At 45.2% G+C, this 20,688-nt stretch overlaps 1 protein-coding gene across 5 annotated transcripts; it reads right to left on the bottom strand.

The window, feature by feature from the left end:
• PHC1 (polyhomeotic homolog 1) lies at positions 240-20,661 on the bottom strand. Of its 5 annotated transcripts, none has more exons than XM_021394707.1 (15): positions 20,528-20,661; positions 15,469-15,624; positions 13,364-13,474; positions 12,017-12,094; positions 11,103-11,252; positions 9,986-10,141; positions 8,360-8,858; positions 7,284-8,032; positions 5,923-6,070; positions 5,602-5,810; positions 4,886-5,000; positions 4,229-4,337; positions 3,408-3,558; positions 2,531-2,762; positions 240-2,301 (listed from the first exon to the last, which is right to left on the bottom strand). In XM_021394707.1, exons 2-15 carry the CDS (start codon positions 15,580-15,582, stop codon positions 2,147-2,149), a joined length of 2,976 nt encoding a protein of 991 aa, XP_021250382.1. In that variant the 5' UTR covers positions 15,583-15,624; positions 20,528-20,661; the 3' UTR covers positions 240-2,146. The 5 variants fall into 5 exon arrangements, with proteins under 5 accessions (XP_021250382.1, XP_021250373.1, XP_021250391.1 ...); XM_021394698.1 differs by lacking the exon at positions 20,528-20,661 and adding an exon at positions 20,304-20,476; XM_021394716.1 differs by lacking the exons at positions 9,986-10,141; positions 20,528-20,661 and adding an exon at positions 20,304-20,476.

Raw genomic sequence — 20,688 nt, 5'->3', positions numbered from 1 at the left:
TTCTTATCCAAAGGTCTTCTATGTGCTCTCTTCTTACTTCTACTAGGACTGTCTTCTGTTAGTGTATGGCCTTGAGAGGGCAGAATATGCACACTTTTCAAAGCTTGAGCATTTACAGAGGAGAAAAGTTCCCTAGATTCTTCTGAAAGAATGAAAATCAAAGATTTTAAGTTGTTGCTTCTCAAAGATCTGACTGATAGGAATGGTCAGGTTCAGACAGTTTAAAAAGGAACCAGACCTTTAAAACCTGAACAAACAATTTTTATTAAGAACACTGAACATACCATGAAGAGGTGAAACTTTCAATGTGACTGAAGTTAATCTAGGTCTGCCAAGAGCCAAAGTAAACACACTTTACCACACCCAGCCTGCTAATAAAATGGTTTAAGGGCTGCTCACCTCTGCCTTTTCTACCTCCTTAATCTTCATTGGACTGAAGAGTGTTTTCAAGGTGCAAGAACTGGTGGCTTCCTCTGGGGTTATTTTGATTCAAGAAGGCATAGAATCCTTCTCTTACAAGAATGAAGATGTCATAAAAGTAAATTCAGACTCAACACTTCAGTTAGGACTAGAAAGTTGACACCATACTTCACTATCTCCTAGTGCTTCCCCTCTTCTTCTGAGGTGGGTCAATACAGAGGCTGTTCCAAAGATCTGTGATGGTTTCTTTCTTATGCCATTAAGCCTCCTCCCATGCCACTACAGCTCTCCTGCAACAGTAGGTGCCTTCCACATAGAACAGTCTCATGTTGCACTCAAATATGCATGTGAAACTTCTGAAAATAAAAAAGCTGAGACAAATGGCTTAGGAAAAGAAGTCTTGCTTTCAGTTATTTGGCTGTAGGGGACACTTGCCTCTTCATGTTTTGTATAATTTCTTCCAGATTGTTTTTTGTTTTCATTTTTTAAAAGTGAAGGTGCTTCTGGAAGAGAACTGCCTACTTTTTCATCTTTGGCAAACTGCTAAAAAACTTCAGAATTTGGTCTTTAAAAAAAACCATGGGAACTGAGTGGCAGGGGATTAGCCTGTAAACATAACTGTACCCCTTAGGTAGAAATTGTATTTAAAAAAAAAAAAATCAGAATTCCATTGTTGGAGCATTTTTGCTTTCTTTTTTTATACCGAGGAAGAGAAGTGTTTGTTTTACAACATCAATTAAAAAAAAAAGTCTGAGGCAGGTGATACAATCCTGCCAGCTTGAACTTTGTCCCGTAAGCTCTCCTGAGGATAATGAAGACAGACAAAAATAATACAAACTGATGAAAGAACAGAAAACAAACTCAATAACAAAAAACGTGAACCAAAATTTCAAGCTGTTATGAAGAGCCTTGGCACTTCTGGAGACTGCTTTGGATATGTAAATTATACCCTAGCACACTGATGAGACCTAGTGGTGAAGGGTTTTCAACAACCCCTCCTTCCACTTTGATTTTCCCATCACCTTGTTGTAAGTACTCAGGCTAAATCCTCTTCTGCCTCAAAGAGGGGCATCTGGAGTGAATAGCTGCCAAAATACCTAGTCTTCAATCTGCATCTTTACAGGTGACAGTAAAGCTAAGGTAAGGTAGCTCCTAATGCCACAGGCCTTTGAGTTTGGTATGTGTGCTGGAATGGCTATTAAACACAGTTCAAAATATACCTAGGCTATAACAGAAGCAGCCCCTTTTGCTTTAGTTCTTGTATACCCATCTCTGCCACTTGGATTGTACTAGTCCCCTTTTTAAATGCCCCAAACACAGCTGCTCCCAAAACCATGCAGGGCAGGCATTTCCTGTACCTCAGGTTCCAACATAACCAAGATCCAGCAAACCTGCTGCAGCAAAAGGGGCAAGGGCACTTCCCCTTTGCAAGGCTGCTAAAACAGGAGGAGGTCTCCTTCCCTTCTTAATGTGGTATATGGGAGACGCATATACACAGAAAGGGAAGTTTCAAAGGCCCCAGGTGGGAATTTTCCTCCCTTGTTATAGCACCATTAAAAGACCAAGACATGCTCTTGTGCATGGCAGTTTCAGGCAGTTAAATTCCTTTTCATTCTTGAATGCAGGACCACATGGGATTGTCCCATTCCTTGCCCCAGCAGAATGTTTCAAAGCTGGCAGCTGCTCTGGGGTCAAAGCACAGTTGAAACTGCTGGCTTCAGAGCTGTTAGGTCTCCTTGAGGACATTGATCTTGGCACATATCTTGAGAGCAGGTCCTAGCTTGATGTTCATAGCACTCATAAGGTGTTCCTCCTTCAAAAGCAACAGGGCCTGGCCATCTATTTCCTGTGACCGAAACTCTTCAGCAATCTCCTGGCATCCTGTGAAAACAAGGAAACAGCACTAAGAAACAGATGTGCCATGGACAATCCCAGTTCCCCATCTCACTTGCAGAGGAGTACAACTCATCCATTTGCATGACCTACTCCAATCCAGAAACATGTACAGTTTGAAAGCACAAGGCATCACTCCCAAAGATTTCCAAAAAGAGTCAACAAATTTCCCTATGCTATTGGATCACAGGACTGCAGGAATGGAGCATAGCTTCACCTTGCAATGATGCAATGAACTCATACACTTCCTCCACGCTCCAACGACTGGGATTGCTGGACAGGAAAACTGGGTTGATGCCGTGTAGATCCGGGGTAGGTGGGGCCATACTAGAGTTTGCCAGGTCTCTCTCTCCATGGCCAGACCTTACTGATAGAGGTCCTGGAGATGTAGGGGACAAAGCCTCATCGTAGCTGGAGTTATCAGAACCTCGACTTGAATCCTCCTGGCCCTATAAGCCCATGAAAAAGAAAGAGAACATAAGGTTTTTGTTTGGAGATTTTTTGGGGTTTTTGTTTTGTTTTAATAAGGAATAAATACATTCACAGTTACTAGCTGTAAAAATCAGACACTAGGAACAGCAGAAGTTGTCCCACAGTCTGGGACAGCTGTCTCAAGCTGTTGGTCCAGGAGAAGCTGTCACAAAAGTTCAATGATATCACAAAAGGGGGATTTGGCTCTCAACTCCCTTCCTTTTCCTCACTATCCTCCCCCAGTCTATTCCACTTCCTCATGTCAGCTATGAAGATCAGTCAATCCTTCTATAATCTGATTCAAATCATTCATCTGAAAGAAAGTTAACTGTACAGTAAAATCAGATTGTTTTCTACCAAGCCTGTCAGCTGATCTCACTCACTCAGACATCTGTGACATATGTTGGAGTGAATACAGAGTAAACAGAAGTACAAATGTGAATCTACTTTCTGCAGCTGATCATCAAGCAACTGGAGTAGCTCGCCTTGTGTAACAACTGCATCAAAACATGCACTTGGCATGTACCATATCGCAACATACACTGTGAGAACCCGGTTCACCCCAGCAGCAGCAACTTCTACATTGTCTGCCCTGACAGAAGCAGACAGGACTATGGCCTTACCCTGTGACGCTTGCCCTGGATCTTTGTTCGAGTAATTTCAGAGCTGCTGCGCCGTGATCCCCGTCGGCGCACTCGAGCATAGTTAGCTTCTTGGAGTTCTTTCATCTTCTTTCTCTGCAGTCGAAACTGATGGCTGCAGCTGACATTGTACCTCAAATAAGTAGAAGCAGAGCAGCATTTAGGAAACAGCAATTAACTAAATTACTGCTTCTCCTTCCTCTAGATGGTGATGAAACTTGCCTTTACCATCAAATTCTGTTCTTCCTCCTAAGAATTCTCCCTGGAAGAAACCAGTCCAGACTTCTGACACAAGGCATATTTGTGCACCAAAGTCCTGATCTAACATCTGAAAGGTCAATTAAGTCATTCCCCTAAGGGAAAAAAGACCCACAACAAGTACTCTTCTATCAGTAGGAAACAGCAATGACTAGTGTAACTTCTTCCCTGGTTTTTCTCCCAGTGTTCCCTTGTGCCTTTGTCTAGTATCAATACAGCAGACAGATATCAGTATGCATTTAGTCAGCCAAATGTATGTTCAACTGAACAGAGGTTCTTTGGAGCCCAAGAACTTCCCCCTTCCCATCTGATTTTCTGAGCAAGTAAAAAATCCTGCTTATACTCAACACATCTGCCTCCTCCAGACCTAGAAGCATTCACAAATCATAAATGGGTCCAGTCCTAAAGGATCTGTGTGGTCAGTCCATCCCATGAAGGGAGAATCAGATGTACTGAAATACTGTACACTACCTAGAAAAAGGGCAAATGCCCAATTCCAGAGAATGTATACTCACAAGAAAAGGGAAGTGATGCCTTGCTATTACCTTTTAGCACAGGTCATGGAACAAAACCTCTTGGATCCGCGGAACTGGGTAGCTGGGGCATACTTCCCACAGTATTCACACTTCAGCAAGTTTGCCTTCTTATCAAGCTCTAGTGAGACACAGAGATGCACACTATTTGATTATTTGAACTGAACCAAATCACATGTAAAGATTCCTCATTCTTCTACTCTTCTCAGAGCAGATTCCAAGCACTCTTTTGAAACTACTAAGCAATTAGCTTAGGGAGAGGCAGAAGCTCCACTAGTTAGGATCCCAAGATATTGAGCAGTTGTGTATTTCTCCTTGTCTGTACCTTTTCACTTAACAAGCAAGAAATAGCATATCCCTCATATCCTATAAGGCTGCAAGGAAGTCTCCACCACTGCACTCTCTGCTGTGTCTATACATCCTTTACAGCCTTAAGTCATTACAGGTACAGTTCAGATTCTGCTTACTACTGACATAGGGTATGCTAGATTGTATTAAAAACAAGTAATGTTTTCTGGTACTTGAGAAAAAAGAGACCGTGGGTCTGTAGGTTGAGTCTCTAAGGAACTAGCAGGAAGAAAGACAAGTTCATACTGTATTAAGTAAACAATGAAGTATTAGAATAAATTTTTAGTACCAGTACCAATGCATTCTGGTGCTGAAACTCACCTATAGAAGCACTGTCCCCTCCTGGAGAATTGCCGGACAGGTTTTCACCCTGGCCAGAAGGAGCCCCTCCCTGCAAAGGTTTCTCAGATTCTTTTAGCAGCTGAGAACAACCCACCTATGCAGGAAGAGAAAGCATTGGGCCCATCAATAAAGGAGTCTCTGTGTCCACCACCCCATTCCAAGGCTTATGTTCCTCATGACTCCTTTGAGTCCTTATGACTCAAAAGAATCCCTCTGCCTACTAGGGAAGTTAGAGAGAGCTACTGAACAAAGTTATTACTTCTTCCTGACTCACAGGTGTGGCAGTTCTCTCAACTATCAACAAGTACCCTCTGCCTTGAATATCCTATCCATGTGACTTATTGCCCCTTATTTGCTTAAACTTCACTTGCTGCTTGTTCAAAATGCAGTGCATCTTTCCCGCACTAAAAATTAGACAGAAGAACCCTCTTACAATTTCCAAATAATTTATTGCTTTGGGAACTACTGGAGAAAACAGTTCCCATCACACTTGTGTTACTCTCTCCAATCTGTTCTCTGATAACAACTCTTGATACCTAGCTTCACGCATGAAGCCAGCTTCCTTTGCCTTCCTCAGTTCTGTGTTTCAAGCTAACAAAGTTGACTTGGAACACAGGAGAATAAATTCCTGTTGAAAGATGAATACCCACCACCCTTCCAAGAGATGTCTTTCCCTTGCAGCAGTAAATTCTTACCGGAAAGGGCTCTGCTCCTTCCTGGATGACAAAGCCCTCAATTATGTGTGTGAGGATCTGGGGCTTAACAATGGCTTGTGGGGGTTTGGAGTCTCCCATCTGACGTGACACCATTGCCAGGTTTGCAGTGGGAGCAGAGGTGGAAGTAACTGATGCTCCTTCACTTGAGGTGGTATTTGGGGCTGCAGTGGCAACAGGGTCAGATTTATCTGGAATGTTAACAGCCCAAGAATCACTGTTACTATTGCTCCATCTACTTCACATGGAACATGAGATCAGATTATTACCACACATAACACAGAGCTCTCCTTTGTACCTCACCTCCAAGGCCATTCTTTTCCTCCACGTTTTTGGGGCTGTCTGTCACAGGAGAGGACCTGGCAGGCAGGAGTGCAGTGACACTGGCTGATACCTCCTTCTCCTCCTCAGACTCTGCCTTGCGCTTTATTGCTAAGCTCTGAGACTTGGCCTGCATGAATAAAGTGGAACACATAAGCAAAGAGAAGAGCCACAAAGCAGAAAACAACACAGACTGAAGGCAAGGCAAAGATACACCCTGCTCCATCGTACTTATCTCCAGTCTGGTTCCAACCCTGGAAACGCCTCCAGCTCCCTCAGAGTATATATCTATATTTAGGAGTGTTTGTCTAGAACAGAGCCAAACTTTCAAAAGACTCACTGTCAGCCAGAGCCAAACTTCAAAAGACTCACTGTCAAGACTACTGTGATTAAGATCTAGAATCCTACTTGATATATTGATACATTCATATAATACCAAGACTCTGTGAGAAGAGTGAGGTATTATTCCAGTAAGAAAGGAATGGAATGGCAGTCACTCAGCAGTTTCCAAATAAGCTTTTGTCTACAACAGATCAGCTCCAATGAAAGAACAGAGTCAAAGCAGTTGGGGAAACGTGTTGGATGACAGCAGAATAGTCCCCCCAGTTCTAAAAAATAAGACAAATCCTGTGATAGCTTCCTGAAGAAGCAGTCAGAGTTTAGAAAAACTGGCACATTCTGTCCTTGACTACACAAGTGAAGACCCACTAAAAAGTACAGTCTCAGCAACCAGCTGAAGGTATCTGAGCTGGGAAAGTGTTGATGTACCAGGGAGTGAGTTAGGTAGGCCCTAGTTGGACAATTCAGAGCAGCATGAGAGAGGCCTGTGGAACAGGAGCCATCTTTGTTTACCTCTGCATAGCCTGTTGCTAGGGAATCCTCTGAGGCCTAGAGCCAGCTCTACCTGCGTGGCTGACACCACACATCAAGGTTTCTCTGACCTGTAGATATCCACACCTAGTGGGGAGAGGGAAGTTCAGTCTTCATGGCCCACACAGCCGCCTTCTCTCTCCTGAGAGAAACAATGAAGAGGCCAATTGTTGTTAAATAGGATATTTAGTATGTAATGGACACCTACCCTATTTCCGTTAGGGTCCGAGTCTCACCCATTTGTTTCATGCAAGTCTTTGAATGAATGATCACGTGAAAGAGAAATGCTTGTGCTCAGTAACCCCAAGAGCTGGACTGGAATTTGCATTTTTGAAAGGTAAGGTCTCCATATTCCCTAATTCAAACTTCTTATTCCTCCCATCCCACTGACCCAGGGCTAGATTGCAATTAGCATCCTTGGACTGAAAAAAGAGAATCCATACAGTATTCTCTCTCTTGACTGCATCACTTACTGGCAGCTGGAGAGACTGCATGTAGAACGCTGTTGGCATCTGAGCCACAACTGGAGAGGAGGCAGGATTCTTCACCATGTGGGTTGTACCTTGAACTTGTGCCAAATTCACCCCTGTAGTGAGAGGAGGAGCTTCCTGTGAGGATACCGGAGCTGAAGAAGGTGGGGAAGCAGCATGGGCTTGGGAAACAGATTGGACCACAGCTGGCATTCCCCGGGAAGTCGGCACTGCTGCAGCAATCTGAGCTAAACCCAGTGCTTGGGCTTGGCCTGAGCCCTGCTGCCGAGTACCCACCACTTGCACAGGGATGTGTGGTGGAGGCTGCTGTGCTGCCGACATTTTGGCAGGCCCAAGCTGAGGTGGTTTGATGGAGGTGACCATAGACTTTGACTGAATTGCAACAGGTGACTTGGTGGTTGGCTGGCTAGGACTGTCATGCTGAAGTTGAACAGACTGTGGCTGGGACTGTAACATAGGTTGCACCACAAGGGTCTGAGTCTGCTGCTGGTTTTGAGGTGGAGCCTGCTGCTGTGGAGGTTGAGCTTGCTGCTGCTGGGTCAGAGAAGATGATTGTTGCTGTTGCTGGGCCAGCTGGAGATGGGTGGCTGTGTGGAGGAGCTGGGACTGGCGGTGCTGGAACTGCTGCTGGTGATGAATGGCAATCTGCTGCTGGATCACCACCTGCTTCTGCAGGTGGATCTGCTGCTGCTGCTGGATCAGTGAGTGTGGCTGAATCTGTGTATACGTAGCTATATACAAACACAGAGCCAAACAAGAAGAGAGAACAAAGGTTACCAATAGAGCTGGGAACAAGAAAAGGCAAATAGCCACTGTACTAGTTTGAATCAGTAAAATGACTCCAAACTGACTGACAACTTATTGGTAGAGGACTGTGGGGACTGAATGGGTTGAGATCAACTTCTGTCATTTAATGGAGCAGGACAATCCCAGGAGAACAGCCTGTGGGAGCACTGAAGCTGGGAGGCATGCTGGAGAACCTCTCACTACTGGACTTTCAAATGGCATTCTCACAAAAGCCCAGTTAATTCAAAGAGGAGGAACAGAGCACCGCTTACCTGAGCTAATCAATGTCTGGCTGGGTGCTGGTGTAGCTGTCCTGGTAAGGTTCATGCCCACAGTTTGCTGTCCACCACTGTCCGTTTCACCCTTCTTTGTGGCTGCATTCTCTGACTCTGTTTGGCTTCCCTGGCTGACAGTCACTGCCTGGGCAGCTGCTACTGGTAATGGCTGAACCACTCCTGTGCCTTTCCGTTGGCAGCTGCCAGCGGCACCTGCAGAAGCAGTCTGACTCAATGCTGTTGAATTCTGGCTCCCACTACTTGCAACCACACCCCCAGAGACACCATTACTGCCTGCTGCCCCTTGGCTCAAGTTGAGAGACTGGCCCGCGCTGCCAGAAGAGGCCGGAGCCACTGCCACAGTCTGGCCTGTACTTGTGGCCTGTGGTAGGCCTGAAGCCTGGGAGTTTCCTGGCAGAGCCGCCTTCTGAGCAGAGCCTTGGAGCTGGGCATTAGTGGCTGAGGTCTGCTGGCTCCTCACAGCCAAGTTCTGAACCTAGAAACACACATACAAAACACAGTCTGTTTGTTTTATGCATGTTACTTCCTGGAAGTCTGAGAACAGTAGAGAACAAGAGAATGCGTAAGCAATACACTCTACTGGGATGCAGGCTGAGTTGATGCTTTAAGTCTCACGTGTGGAGCTGGCTAACACTGCAGGACAAAGCTCAGCTGCAATTGTTCCCAGAAAACATATAAACCTGAACTCCCTTTTGCTCCATCTCTGATGGAAGTTAAAGATCTCGTGGCACTTTCTGAACACCACTTGAGAACAACACCGTTCTCTCTGAGGCATGTGACAGCCTTCAGACCTGCCTTGCCCTTGCATTGCTAGGATCCACTTTTGCATGGTTGTTAGAAGTGCTGAGATACCCCTTTAAAGACCAGTAATTCCTTTCCAACTTTCGTGCCACCTGCCTCCTCTTCTCTGCAGGCTTTCCACTTACAATGCCTGCAGCTATTCTGCAGCCTTTCACCATTTCCTCTGTTGTTTGGCATGGCCATCATCTGTATTTACTCCCCCACCACATGCAGTGTTATCTTCAAGTTTGATCGGGGCTAATGTGACCAGAGAAAGTGGTTCAGATAAGACGACTATGAATTAACTAGAAATCCCAAGCGTGACTGGGATAGGACCAGGAAAATGGGAAGCCATAGCAACTCCCTGACCTGTAGAAACATTTGCAGGTGAATGCAGGAGCTAAGATCTTGTAGCCTGTTCAGTCTTAGGCATTTTTACAACAAACCAAGTGGGCAAAGGAATACTACTGCTGGCAAAGACTCTTCCTTGCAGAGTGAATGTCCCACTAAAAAAAAAAAATGGACACAGTTCTCAACAATTCTTTTCACACGAGGATAAGCAAGCAACTGTGAAGATGTGATTCAGGTTATGTGTCATCTCAGAAATTTTAAGCTGGAAAGAATCCTGTCTCTGGAGGCAAAAAGCAAACATTGAGAAATGACGGCAAGAGAGCATGTCTTGCCTGCACTAGTTACAGGGACACAGAATGGGGATAAAACAATGCCTTCTTTATAGGCATTGGTGGCTGGAGCAGAAGTATAGAGAGTAGGGTGGCAGAGTGCAGGGGAAGGGAAGGGCTTTGGGAAGGGGGTATCACTGACCTGGTCTGTGTCTGCATGGACCCCAGGAGACTGGGTGGGTGGTACCTCCTGCTGGACAGCAGCCACGGCCCCATTAGGCATCAGGATGAGTTGGGAGGCAAGAGGGACATTGCGGCCCAAGGTCCGGTTTACCTGCAACAGGTTTCCCAGCTGCGGCTGTTGGGGGAAGGGTCAGGTGATGTGAAATGAAAGGAATGGAGGAGAATAGAGAAAGAAAGGCAGCGAACCACAAGCAGATTAGAGAGCAACAAAGGGCTGTAATGTCGTACTTGGAAAAAATCCCAACATTCCCTGCAATGTAACACTAAACATAACCCTCAAGAATAGGAAACTGGAAGCAGTTTCCTTATGGAAACAACCAATCTTCTATTAAACATGGGCTTGGGTCAACTCCCACAGACTGTCCAGGACTAGCTAAAAGACTTGCGTGTAATTTAATTTTGAGGTGTATATCTGGGACTGGTTGAGCAGCAGAGATAAAAGACATAGCCAAGACTAGGGTTACTTGAAAAGGAGATTACAATCTCTATCTAATGCCAACAAAAACACAGAACATATTTTTCTAGTAAGTAACCAAACCTGAGATTGATAATAGTGAAGTCTAAAGTTTTCTATATAGCAACACTTCAAACTGATCAAAAGGATGATGTATTTGTTCATATTACGTTCCTAGACATGCTTGAATCTTGGCTTGTGTCTCTGTGTGGAGTGGCTGAAGGGAGTAATTTACCATACATCTGTTCCAACACTGAACAAGAAAAGTAGTTCTATTTCTGTGAGTCGTACTCAAGTCTAGGACATATATTTCACATTTGTACTCTAGTGAGGAGTGCCATGGGATCTTTAACATCTATGCAGAGCAGAGACAAATATGGTTCTTAAGTATGTCAATACACAATACAAAATTCATCTACCCTCTAAAACTGAGCACAGAGTCAAACACAGTTTCATGAACAAGATCTTCCCCATTTGAATTTAGAACATAACATTCTTAAATTTTGAGTTAGTCAAATTTGGAGTTAGTCCAGAAGTGCTGGTAGCTCCAAAGAATGAAACGCTGGAGTATCTAGGAAGTGCGGTTTATAGTCAGGACAAGTTGTGTGTACGTATCTCTTACCCGGAGATACATCTGGGCCTGTGACTGGTTGAGAGGTGGTGAAGTGGTATTCCCAAGGAGCACAGACTGCGTCAGAGTTGTGGCAGTGGGAGAACTCACGCTCTGTGAACGACTGATCAGCTGAGCAGCTGATGTGGTGGCTAGGTTGATCTTAAAACAGAGAAAAGTCCCAAATCATATAGGAAGAGATGGAGGCAAAAGAAATACGAACAAAGCCACTTACTGGGGAGCAGAAGAAATACTTCACAGGTTTTCCCTGTATCATGCAGGGGACCAAGAAGAAAGAAATTCTTGCCTTAACGGGCTATGCAATGTAAATTAGCCAAAGCCCTGGATGTTAACCTCATTTGTAAGCTAAGCCCAAGTATATCTGTTTGTAACTTCAGTGAGAGATCTAAAAATACATTTTCTCCAGCCTCTCAAGTAAAGGAAAAATAAAATAAAACCTGCAAAAACAAAGTAATCTACCTTACCAACTCGCCTACTCCCTGAACAAATTGCAGCTTCCCAATATACACTACAAAATCATACTTCCACTCATTCAATGAGCTATTTCTGCTCTGCCAAAGAAAAGGATATTCCCTTCCAAGCTGCTAACAACTCCTCCTTCTAAGAAGTCCTGATACTCTTCTAAACCATGACAACATATCCCCAAAGCCTCAGGAAAAAGAGATCAGTGTCTACCTTTCCAGCTAAGAGGCCTCTCCCACTCAGAAACCTTCTCTGGGCTCCTCAACCCCCACCAATTATGACAGCACCCCAAGTCCTCAAAGTTGTCTGTATCTTGTGGACTCCCAGCATTCTTAGAAGCTGTGTTTCCCTGGCTGACTGCCTTCCTAAAAGACAAAGAGGAGAAAGAACAAGGGCAGAGAAGAGTAGGAGGAAGAGAAAGGCTTTGATATGTGATTACTTACAGAGGCCTGGGTGGTGGTAGTCTGTTGTGGGGTGCTGGTGTTTGGTGAGCTGGCCTGTCTACTGGCTGCAATTGTAGCCTGTAAGACAGATTGACAGAGAAATGAGTACTCAGAAGAAACATTTTCGTCCAGTCCAAATATTTGGTTTTGTATGAACACCGAGTCTCATCAGCATCTTCTCACATTTTCAAGAACTGGAGCACAATCTGACTACTACAAATCCCTGCCGTGTCCTACAAATCAGGTGCAACAACTTAGCAAGGCACCTCCTTTTCACCAACCCACTTCAGTCCTATACAATACAGGCAGTGGGAAAAACACTGAAAGTGCACAACCTCCATTCCTCCACCAATATTTATCCTATCATTGCCTCAGTTTGTCATGCTACACACTGCAACTCTGCAGATGCTCCAGTCCATTCTGTTAACATCTAGATATTCCCTGTCAATACTAGCAGTTTGCTGGGCTAGTCATGCAAGTTATTAACAATACAATGGTAGCACTGCAAGTAACAAATTTCAAATTGTAGCACATATGGTTAGTGGAGGAAGGTAAACACTGTTAAATACTTTTTTCATTTCCTATGTGATCCCATGGCAAGTATACTGTATGTGTCTAGTTGGTTTTATAAAAAAGTTCAGTATGTTACTTGGGAGAGGATTCTATTCACTCCATGCCATAGAACTGCAGGTAGGGATTTGAAAACAACTAACTTGGACCAACAGCCAAGAAGCAAAGCTACTAACAGGGGCAGAACTGTACTGTCACTTATAATTTATCTTCAACTGACAATAAAGTCTGACAGGTGAGCAAAGTTGCTAAATAAAAAAACCTGCTGAACAATTATGCATCATACATCATCTCAATAAAGACAACTCAAAGAAACACCCTTACTGATGGACAAGATCTACCCCAGATCCTTCTTGCTAGTAACTAGTAAAGAAAACACTATAGTTTCAAGATAGAAAATCCAGAGGATTCCACATTAAATTTTCACACACACAAAACCACAGTTATTCTTAGAGAAACAACAATCCATGGTTCACTTTAAGACTGTTTCAAAACACTATCACATCCCCTGGTGATTTAACCACCTATCTTTGATTTAAAGGAGGTACAATGACAAGTCACGTGCCTCCGAAGTGCAAGTTCCCATATGGCAATGCCAAATTTTATCTTCCCCACTTCGTACCTGAAAATCAAACAAATCTTTTCATCAAGTTTCCCAGTTTACCAGCTGTTTGTGTTAACCCCAAACAATGTGTTTAGGGAATCACAGATAAGGACCTCAGTGTGCAAGCACAGAATCTCCACATCTTCCTCAGAGAATGATCCACTGCAACTCACCTGCTGGACAGCAGCCAAGCTGTGAAGCTGGGCACTGTTAAGCTGTTGCTGGAGCATAAACTGATGAAAGTACTGGGCTGCATTGGGCTGTCTCTGGAGTGCCTGAAGGGCCTAAAGAAAGAGGGAAACCCAGTTGTGAAAAATAGTGTGCCCTTGAAACACAATTAGAGAGAGAAATGAAGAAATAAGTAACAGCCTTGAGACAATCTCTAGTCACCATTAAAAAAGCAAGGCCACCATATTAGCACATCAAAATAGGTAATAAAACTACAAAATTGATAACAGACTGATTCACAGGTATATTTCAAGATAGCAAAAAGCACACTTGCAAAATTTTAACAAACTCCAGGAATCTGACAGTGTTCATGGTTCAGCAGGCAGACAAGTGTTCCAGTATACCATGAATATATCAGATAAAGCAGGCATGTCCAACCCACAGGCTGCATGCGGCCCTGCACAGTTTGCAATGCAGCCTGCCCTACACTACAAAGGTAGTGTCCCCAGAGTGGTCCCAGGCATGCATTCATCACTCAGCAACAGCTAACCAGCATTAACACTGTGTCAACTGAAGTCGGGGCATGGGGAGGGCAGTGCTGACTCAAGTGATCGCAAATAATTGTATGTATTCCAATACACTGGCTAAACACAGTCCTGTGGACAGCAAAGAATATGCAGTCATGCTTTCCTTTTTATTAAAAGAATTTGAAAATAGGTTTCAAGATTGAAAAAAAAATCAATTTATGTTTGCAAGACCATTTTCAGTTGATATAAATACATTATCTGCAAATTTTCAAATGGAATGTATAAAGTTGCAACCAGATATTCAACTCAAAAATCTGATCGTGTCTCTTTACCAGACTTTCATAATCCCACTCTTACCAGAGAAAAATATCCTTCACTTCATAATCACACCTTATTCACATAATCACTTTTTGGCAGTACACACATTTTGAACAATTGTTGTCACAGGTGAAGTACAGGAAAAATCAAATTTGATCAAAAAACTCTGGTGAACACCTTAAGACCTCATTGAGAATGGTAACCACTGCCATCAAAACAGACTGACGCATTAGTTTCACAAAAAAAGGTCAAATATACCATTCATTTTATGATTTTCTTCCTCTTTTTTAAATGAAAAAAATATTAAAAATTAACATTTAAATAACAAAACATTTTAACAATATTGTATATTCTATGAGGGCTGCTCCGAAAGCAGTGCCTCCTGTTTTATTGTGTCAGCCCATGATGTCAGAGGTGCATGTTGATGGTATGGCAGTAGAGGTTGAACCTTCCCACCAATATCCGGTTACACGTTGTTGCTATGTGACAGATGGCAGCAGAGGGACAGTCTGAAAAACTTCTGTCTGATGTGGAAGCATGTATGAATAAATGGTGTGGAACTGAATTCCTCCATGTGGAAAAAATTGCACCCACTGATGTTCACCAATGCTTGCTGAATGCTTATGGAGACCAAACAGCGTATGTGAACACAGTGAGGTGGTGGGTGATGTGTTTCAGCAGGGGTGACAGTGAGTCACCTCAGCTGGAGCAGATTTTTTATGACTGTGACACGCAGGCTCTTGTTCATCACTGCCAAAAATACATAGATTAACAGTAAAATTAAAACATTGGAAAATAGTGTTTTGTAGCTGAGAATGTATTCTATCAAACAGTATTATTGTGCTTTTTGTATCTGTTGTCGTTTCCATGGAAATAAATAGGAGGCATTACTTTTGGAGCAACTTATGTATATGTGGCCCAAGACAGTTCCTCTTCACTCAGTGTGTCCCAGGCAAGCCAAAAGGTTGGACACTCACAGGGTAGAACAAATATAGAGGAAATGGTGTGACAAACTGAGTGACTTGCTCCTGGATAATGGAGCTAAAGTGAGACCACTGGATCACAGTAGGTTAAATTTAAGAGGCTGGAGGAGTAACATATAAAAAATAAAGTAAAGGTCAGGCCTAGCACAAGAATTCCTAAATCCAGAAACAAGACAGCCCTTCAAGGTCCCACCTTGACACATGACAACTCAGATGCATACAAAAGGGCTCACCACCCTTTCACTGAAGCACGTTTATTCCCAGCACATAGTAGTGCCTCACCTGTACAGCCTGCCGCTCATACAGAGACATCTGTGATATCTGCGGACGGGTGCTTCCTCCAGAGCTGGAGCTCCCACTGGCGGAGCCAGAGTTCTGCTCACTCTCAGTCTCCATGGTGACAGAATCCCAAGAGCTTGGCTGAGATTGACTCCGGCTCTAAATTGAGAGAATTGGGAACTAAGTCAGGCTAGAGAAAGAGCCAAACTGTATTTCACTGTGTTACGCAGCCTTTTTACTTGAATATTCCAGTACCAGGCTTCTTCCACAGCTTTGCTACATCACGGAGGTATAGGGATGCCAGAGGCTAAAATAACCCAGAAATTATGCTCACAGTTTAAATCTTTTATTACCAGTCTGAAATGTAATACACACATTCTCATATTTTTATTGACATGCTGCAGTTGGAAGCTACAGCATCCTGAATTCTTAAACAGGTAGCAGAGCGAAGTAGCAGCTGCAGCTCATTCAGACAACCATTTGGTTACAGGCCTGATTACCTCAAGGCTAGGGATCTGAGGAGAATCAACAGTGCTTCTAGTCTCCCACTGCACTTTAGCAGCTTCTTATCACCTCTTCCTCTAGTCTCACAAGAAGTACAATTATCCTACAACTCTTGCTGCCCTGCAGATAGTCTCTTCTCCTAGTTTAGCCCCCTCAGTTGTTTCCCTCTTTTCTTAACACAGGCACTTCCAGCTACTCATTGCTCCTGACAGATTGTAACTCAAATATCAGTTGGAAGCTGGTATCTGGGGTGGTGAGTTCCTTTAAGTAGGGATGGAGCCACAAGCAGAGTGGATGAAGGAATCACTAGCAATGCTTATGAGGGGAAAGCTTCTGAAGGAGTCATGCAGAGACAGAGATTTTCCAGCAGCAGAAAGATGAGTTGTGGTGGCCTGCAGGACTGAGAAAGGCCTGAAGATGGCATTCATCAGCCAAGAGGAAGAGAAGTGAGACTGAAAAAAAAAGTACTTAGCAGAAAAGTAGTGCATTGAGATGATAGAGGGTTTTTCTTGTAGCAAGAAACATAGGCTATATAGGAAGTAAAGACGGGGGGGAAGGCAGGAGGCGGTAAAGTCAGAAAAAGGAAGACAAAAATGATTAGATGGGAACAGAATTCTGAGAAAAAAATCTTTTAGAAGGATATCATTTGTATAAGATTAAAAAAAAAAGTTTTGATAGTCTCTGTATTACTGACTTAATCACCAGCTGGCTTCCCTACAGCCTACCTATGAGACCTCTAAATGAGATCCTTAGGCTTCCAGGATCCCACAGCACCAGCAAAGCCCCTGTATCTAGACCTCTTTAAAACCAGACATTTCAAGCTTTTTAGCATTCACCAAACACAACCTTTTCCAGGTCAGTAAGCAAAGTGATCAGCACAGCGTAAAAGGACGTGCAACAATATTCCCTATCAATTTTTAAATTCCAGAACAGCAGACAACTTTAAAGTAAAAACAAGTGCAATGACAGTGCTGAGAATGGCTGATAAAATCGGGGGAACTGCTGCTCCAAACAAACTCCTTGAAATCTGCAAAATTCTCTAATTTTACCAGCACGTAGGTGTTGCTCTAATCCTGTCCCCCCCGTACCTCTTCACCTCTGCCCTCGAATACTGCCTAGGTGTCTCCCTGCTAATCCAACACTAGCCTCCTGTATCTGCTTCAGCAGTGACCATAGGCAATTGACTCAACCATGCAGCCATCCTCTCCTCAGCTGAAACACACCCTTCTAACTGGCCACTACTGTCCTCATCCACAATCTGTAATAGACAGAAATAGTTGGTCAATAAGCCTACCTAGAAGATACAAGCTCTGGAGGAGACAACTGAAAATAGACTAATTGAGAAGGGAGAGAATACAGACATTTTCAAAGGATTGTGGTACATAGAAAAAGTACATAGAATAGGACAAATATGCCAATCAAAGTGAAACTGCACACATTACAGCACAGCTAAAAGTATCACAGAATGGTTTGGCTTGGAAAGGACCTCACCTTAAAGATCACACAGTTCAAATCCCCTCACCCCATTCCACTGTGGGCATGGTTGCCAACCACTCACAGCCTGATCTGGTGGTTGGCAATCCTGCCCACGGCAGGAGCATTGGAACTAGGTGATCTTTGAAGTTCCCTCCAACCTAAGCCATTCTATGATAGATCAGGATGCCCAGGGCCCAACCAACCTGGCTTTGAACACCTTCAGAGATGGGGCATCCACAATTTCTCTGAGCAATCTGTTGCAGTGCCTCACCACCCGCTGAGTAAAAAATTTCCTCCTAACATCTAACCAGACTCCACTCCTTTAGTTTAAAGTCATACTCCCTTGTCCTATCACTATCTGACTGCGCAAAAAGTTGTTCCCCCTTCCTGCTATGAGCTTCCCTCTAGTACTGGAAGGCCACAATGAGATCTCCCCAGAGCCTTCTCTTCTCCAGACCACCTGGATAGGAGAACTCCTCAAGTCCCTCAAGCCTTTCTTCATGGGAGAGGTGCTCAAGTCTGCATATCACCTTTGTGGCCCTCACCTGGACATACTCCAACAGCTCTGCATCTTCCTTGTGCTGGAGGCCCCAGTCCTGGATGCATTACTGCTGATGGGGCCTCACAAGGGCAGAGCAAACTTAGACAATCACCCTTCTCGTCCTGCTGGCCACCCTCCTTCAATGCACATCAGGATACAGTTGGCCTTCCTGGCTGCAAGCGCACACTTCTGGCTCATGTCCAACTCTTCATCCACCAGGACTACCAAGTCCTTCTCTACAGAACAGGAGACGCTGTTCTCTTGCCCACTTTCAGTTTGTCCTCACAGCATTTACTTCACTTCTGATGCTCACTAGATCTTCCCATCAGTTGACACAACTTGTTAACTTTGCAGAAAAAAACACTTTAAACATAAGCTTTGGCTAGATCAGTGAGTTAAAGTAGCTCAGTTGTGACCCTACAGCTATCAGTCGTGTGGAAGAGAAGGTAATTAAATAAGGTGTTGGTTCAGCTTAGCTGTAGCACACGGCCTTACTCTCAACAGTCGCACTAGGAAGAGAAACCTAGCTTCAAACTTGGTGCTCCGTTCCATCAGGTCATGTTTCCTCAATATACAGTATTATCAATTTCTAAGATTTCACACATTTTTGAGATTCACACTGATCTACATCTTCCAATAATCAGGACCCGGAAGAAAGAGAATCCTCCTGAAACACTAGTACCTCTGGAAAGAGAGGCATCAAAAAATGTTTGGTCTCTCTGTAGGCAGAAGGTCTTTGGGGGACATGGATAGAGAAGCATGCTCTCCCTTTGCAGAAGGGAGGTCAGAATTTAACAAACAGGATTAGCCAAAAGAACCCTTTCAAAACACAGAAATGAAGAGGTAAATTCCACTTCCAACAGGTAAGTATATCCAAGAAGGCACCTCCATAGTATAAATCCAATCCAGACACAGGCTATTTCCACACAAAATAGCCTAGACTTCGCCCTCTCTCCCCTCTCCACACACATCTTCCAGCCACCCTCCTCTTTATGTCAGTCTAGTGATCACTGAGCTATTAGATGACTCAATTAGCTGCTCCATGAGATTAACAATCTACCAAAAATTATTAAATGACAGGTATTCCAAACAGTCATGTGAAACATTATACAAGCGTAATGGATAGAACCCAAGAAAAAAAAAAGACAGTAAAAACATGACCTCACTGGAAATTAACCTTGAAAAAACAGCTAAATAGCTAAATTATACGACGCCTAGCACAGAACTGCACCCTGAAAGGCAGACAAGGAAGAATACAAAGACCTATTAACACCAGGACAAGGACAACAACATAGCAGAAAGGAAGGTGAAAGAAAAGACACAGAACTAGTTTACAGAACAATGCAAACATGAAAACACAGGCCAGCCTAGAGCCTAACCTGCACTACTGATTACAGCACACAAGACAAATACGGGTGGCCTGTCTACACGCCCCTGGCCCTTCTCAAGTGCTGCCGCAGCAGATTCAGGGCAAGCATCTACTCTAGTCACCGAACATGACATAGGAGTTAGAAATATTTTACTTGTTTTCCCCATCCTGGCACACAGCTGTTGCGTGCAGAATATTTTCTAACCTTATAATTCGTTTTGTAGCTTCATCCTTGGGAGACTAAGTTCACAAACAAGATTTGCGCAGATTTGCCCAGAAGGTATGGGCAGAACAGCCAACTACCAAGACATCTCTCCTCACCCTATTACCGTCGTTTCCTGCAGCACGTTCTGTGAACTACGCAGGCAGCCAGAGGCAACCGTAGGGACCCGTAAATTGGTTTCCAGATGTTCCAGCAGCAGCGGGTACGGCAGTAAAGCACTGCGAGCGCCTCGCCCCGCAGCCCGCCTGCCCAGCTCCCCACTAAGGCTGCGGGGGGCACGAGTGCGGCCACGGTCCCCGCGTGGCTCGCAGCCCAGGGAGCGAAGTTCGGCGAGTGTGAGTTGCATCCAACAGAGGGTGTGCTGCCCGCAAACACTTCATCGCAACACACAGATACAATGCAACACAGCCTCGCCGCGCAGGGAAGGGGAGAGAGGGGAGGGAGGGATGGGGGAACCCGCCGCAGGATGCTGGCGGAGGAGGGCAGGGGACGAGGCGCGATCGCCATCCCGTCCATGAGACGCTGGCGGCGCGAAACTCGGCGAGGCCGGCAGCTGCCTGGCAGGCGGGAGCGCCGCTGCGAGGCGAAGTTACTGCCGACCACCGCTCCCGTTGCTCGGCGTAGGACAGACAATGGCCGCTCCGCGGGCGCTGTCAACTTGCGGCGCACCCTCGCCGGCCCCGTGGAACTAGCCGCGGCCGCCCGCGCCCCGGGCCCGGCCTCACCTGCAGTCGCCTCTCCCGCAGCAGCGGCGGCGCCGCCCCCGCCCGGCGGTAGCCCCGTGCCGCCCCTGAGGGCCCGGCGCTACCGAAGTCCCACGCCGCCGTCTGACACGCCCCCGTGCGCGGGCAGCCGGGCCTGGCCGGGCCAGGCAGAGCCGGGCCGGGCCGGGCCGGGCGGGGCGGGGCACGAGTGCCGTTGTTCGGGGAGGGCGGGACTGGGGCGTTACCTCGAGGCGGCTCCAGGCAGCCGCGGCCCAGCCCGTCCCGGCGGTGCAGCCTCGGGGCACTGCGCGGCCGCTGTGGGTTGGCGGAGCGGGACGGTAGGGCGGAGATGGCAGATGCCCCGCGCGCGCCCACCACGCCGGTCCCGCCTTTTTTTTTTTTTTTT

The sequence above is a fragment of the Numida meleagris genome, chromosome 1 (genome assembly GCF_002078875.1).
Source record: "Numida meleagris isolate 19003 breed g44 Domestic line chromosome 1, NumMel1.0, whole genome shotgun sequence".
NCBI classification, from domain to species: Eukaryota; Metazoa; Chordata; class Aves; order Galliformes; family Numididae; genus Numida; species Numida meleagris.
Note: the sequence above shows the minus strand (reverse complement) of the source record. Positions and strands in the feature narration are given on the sequence as shown.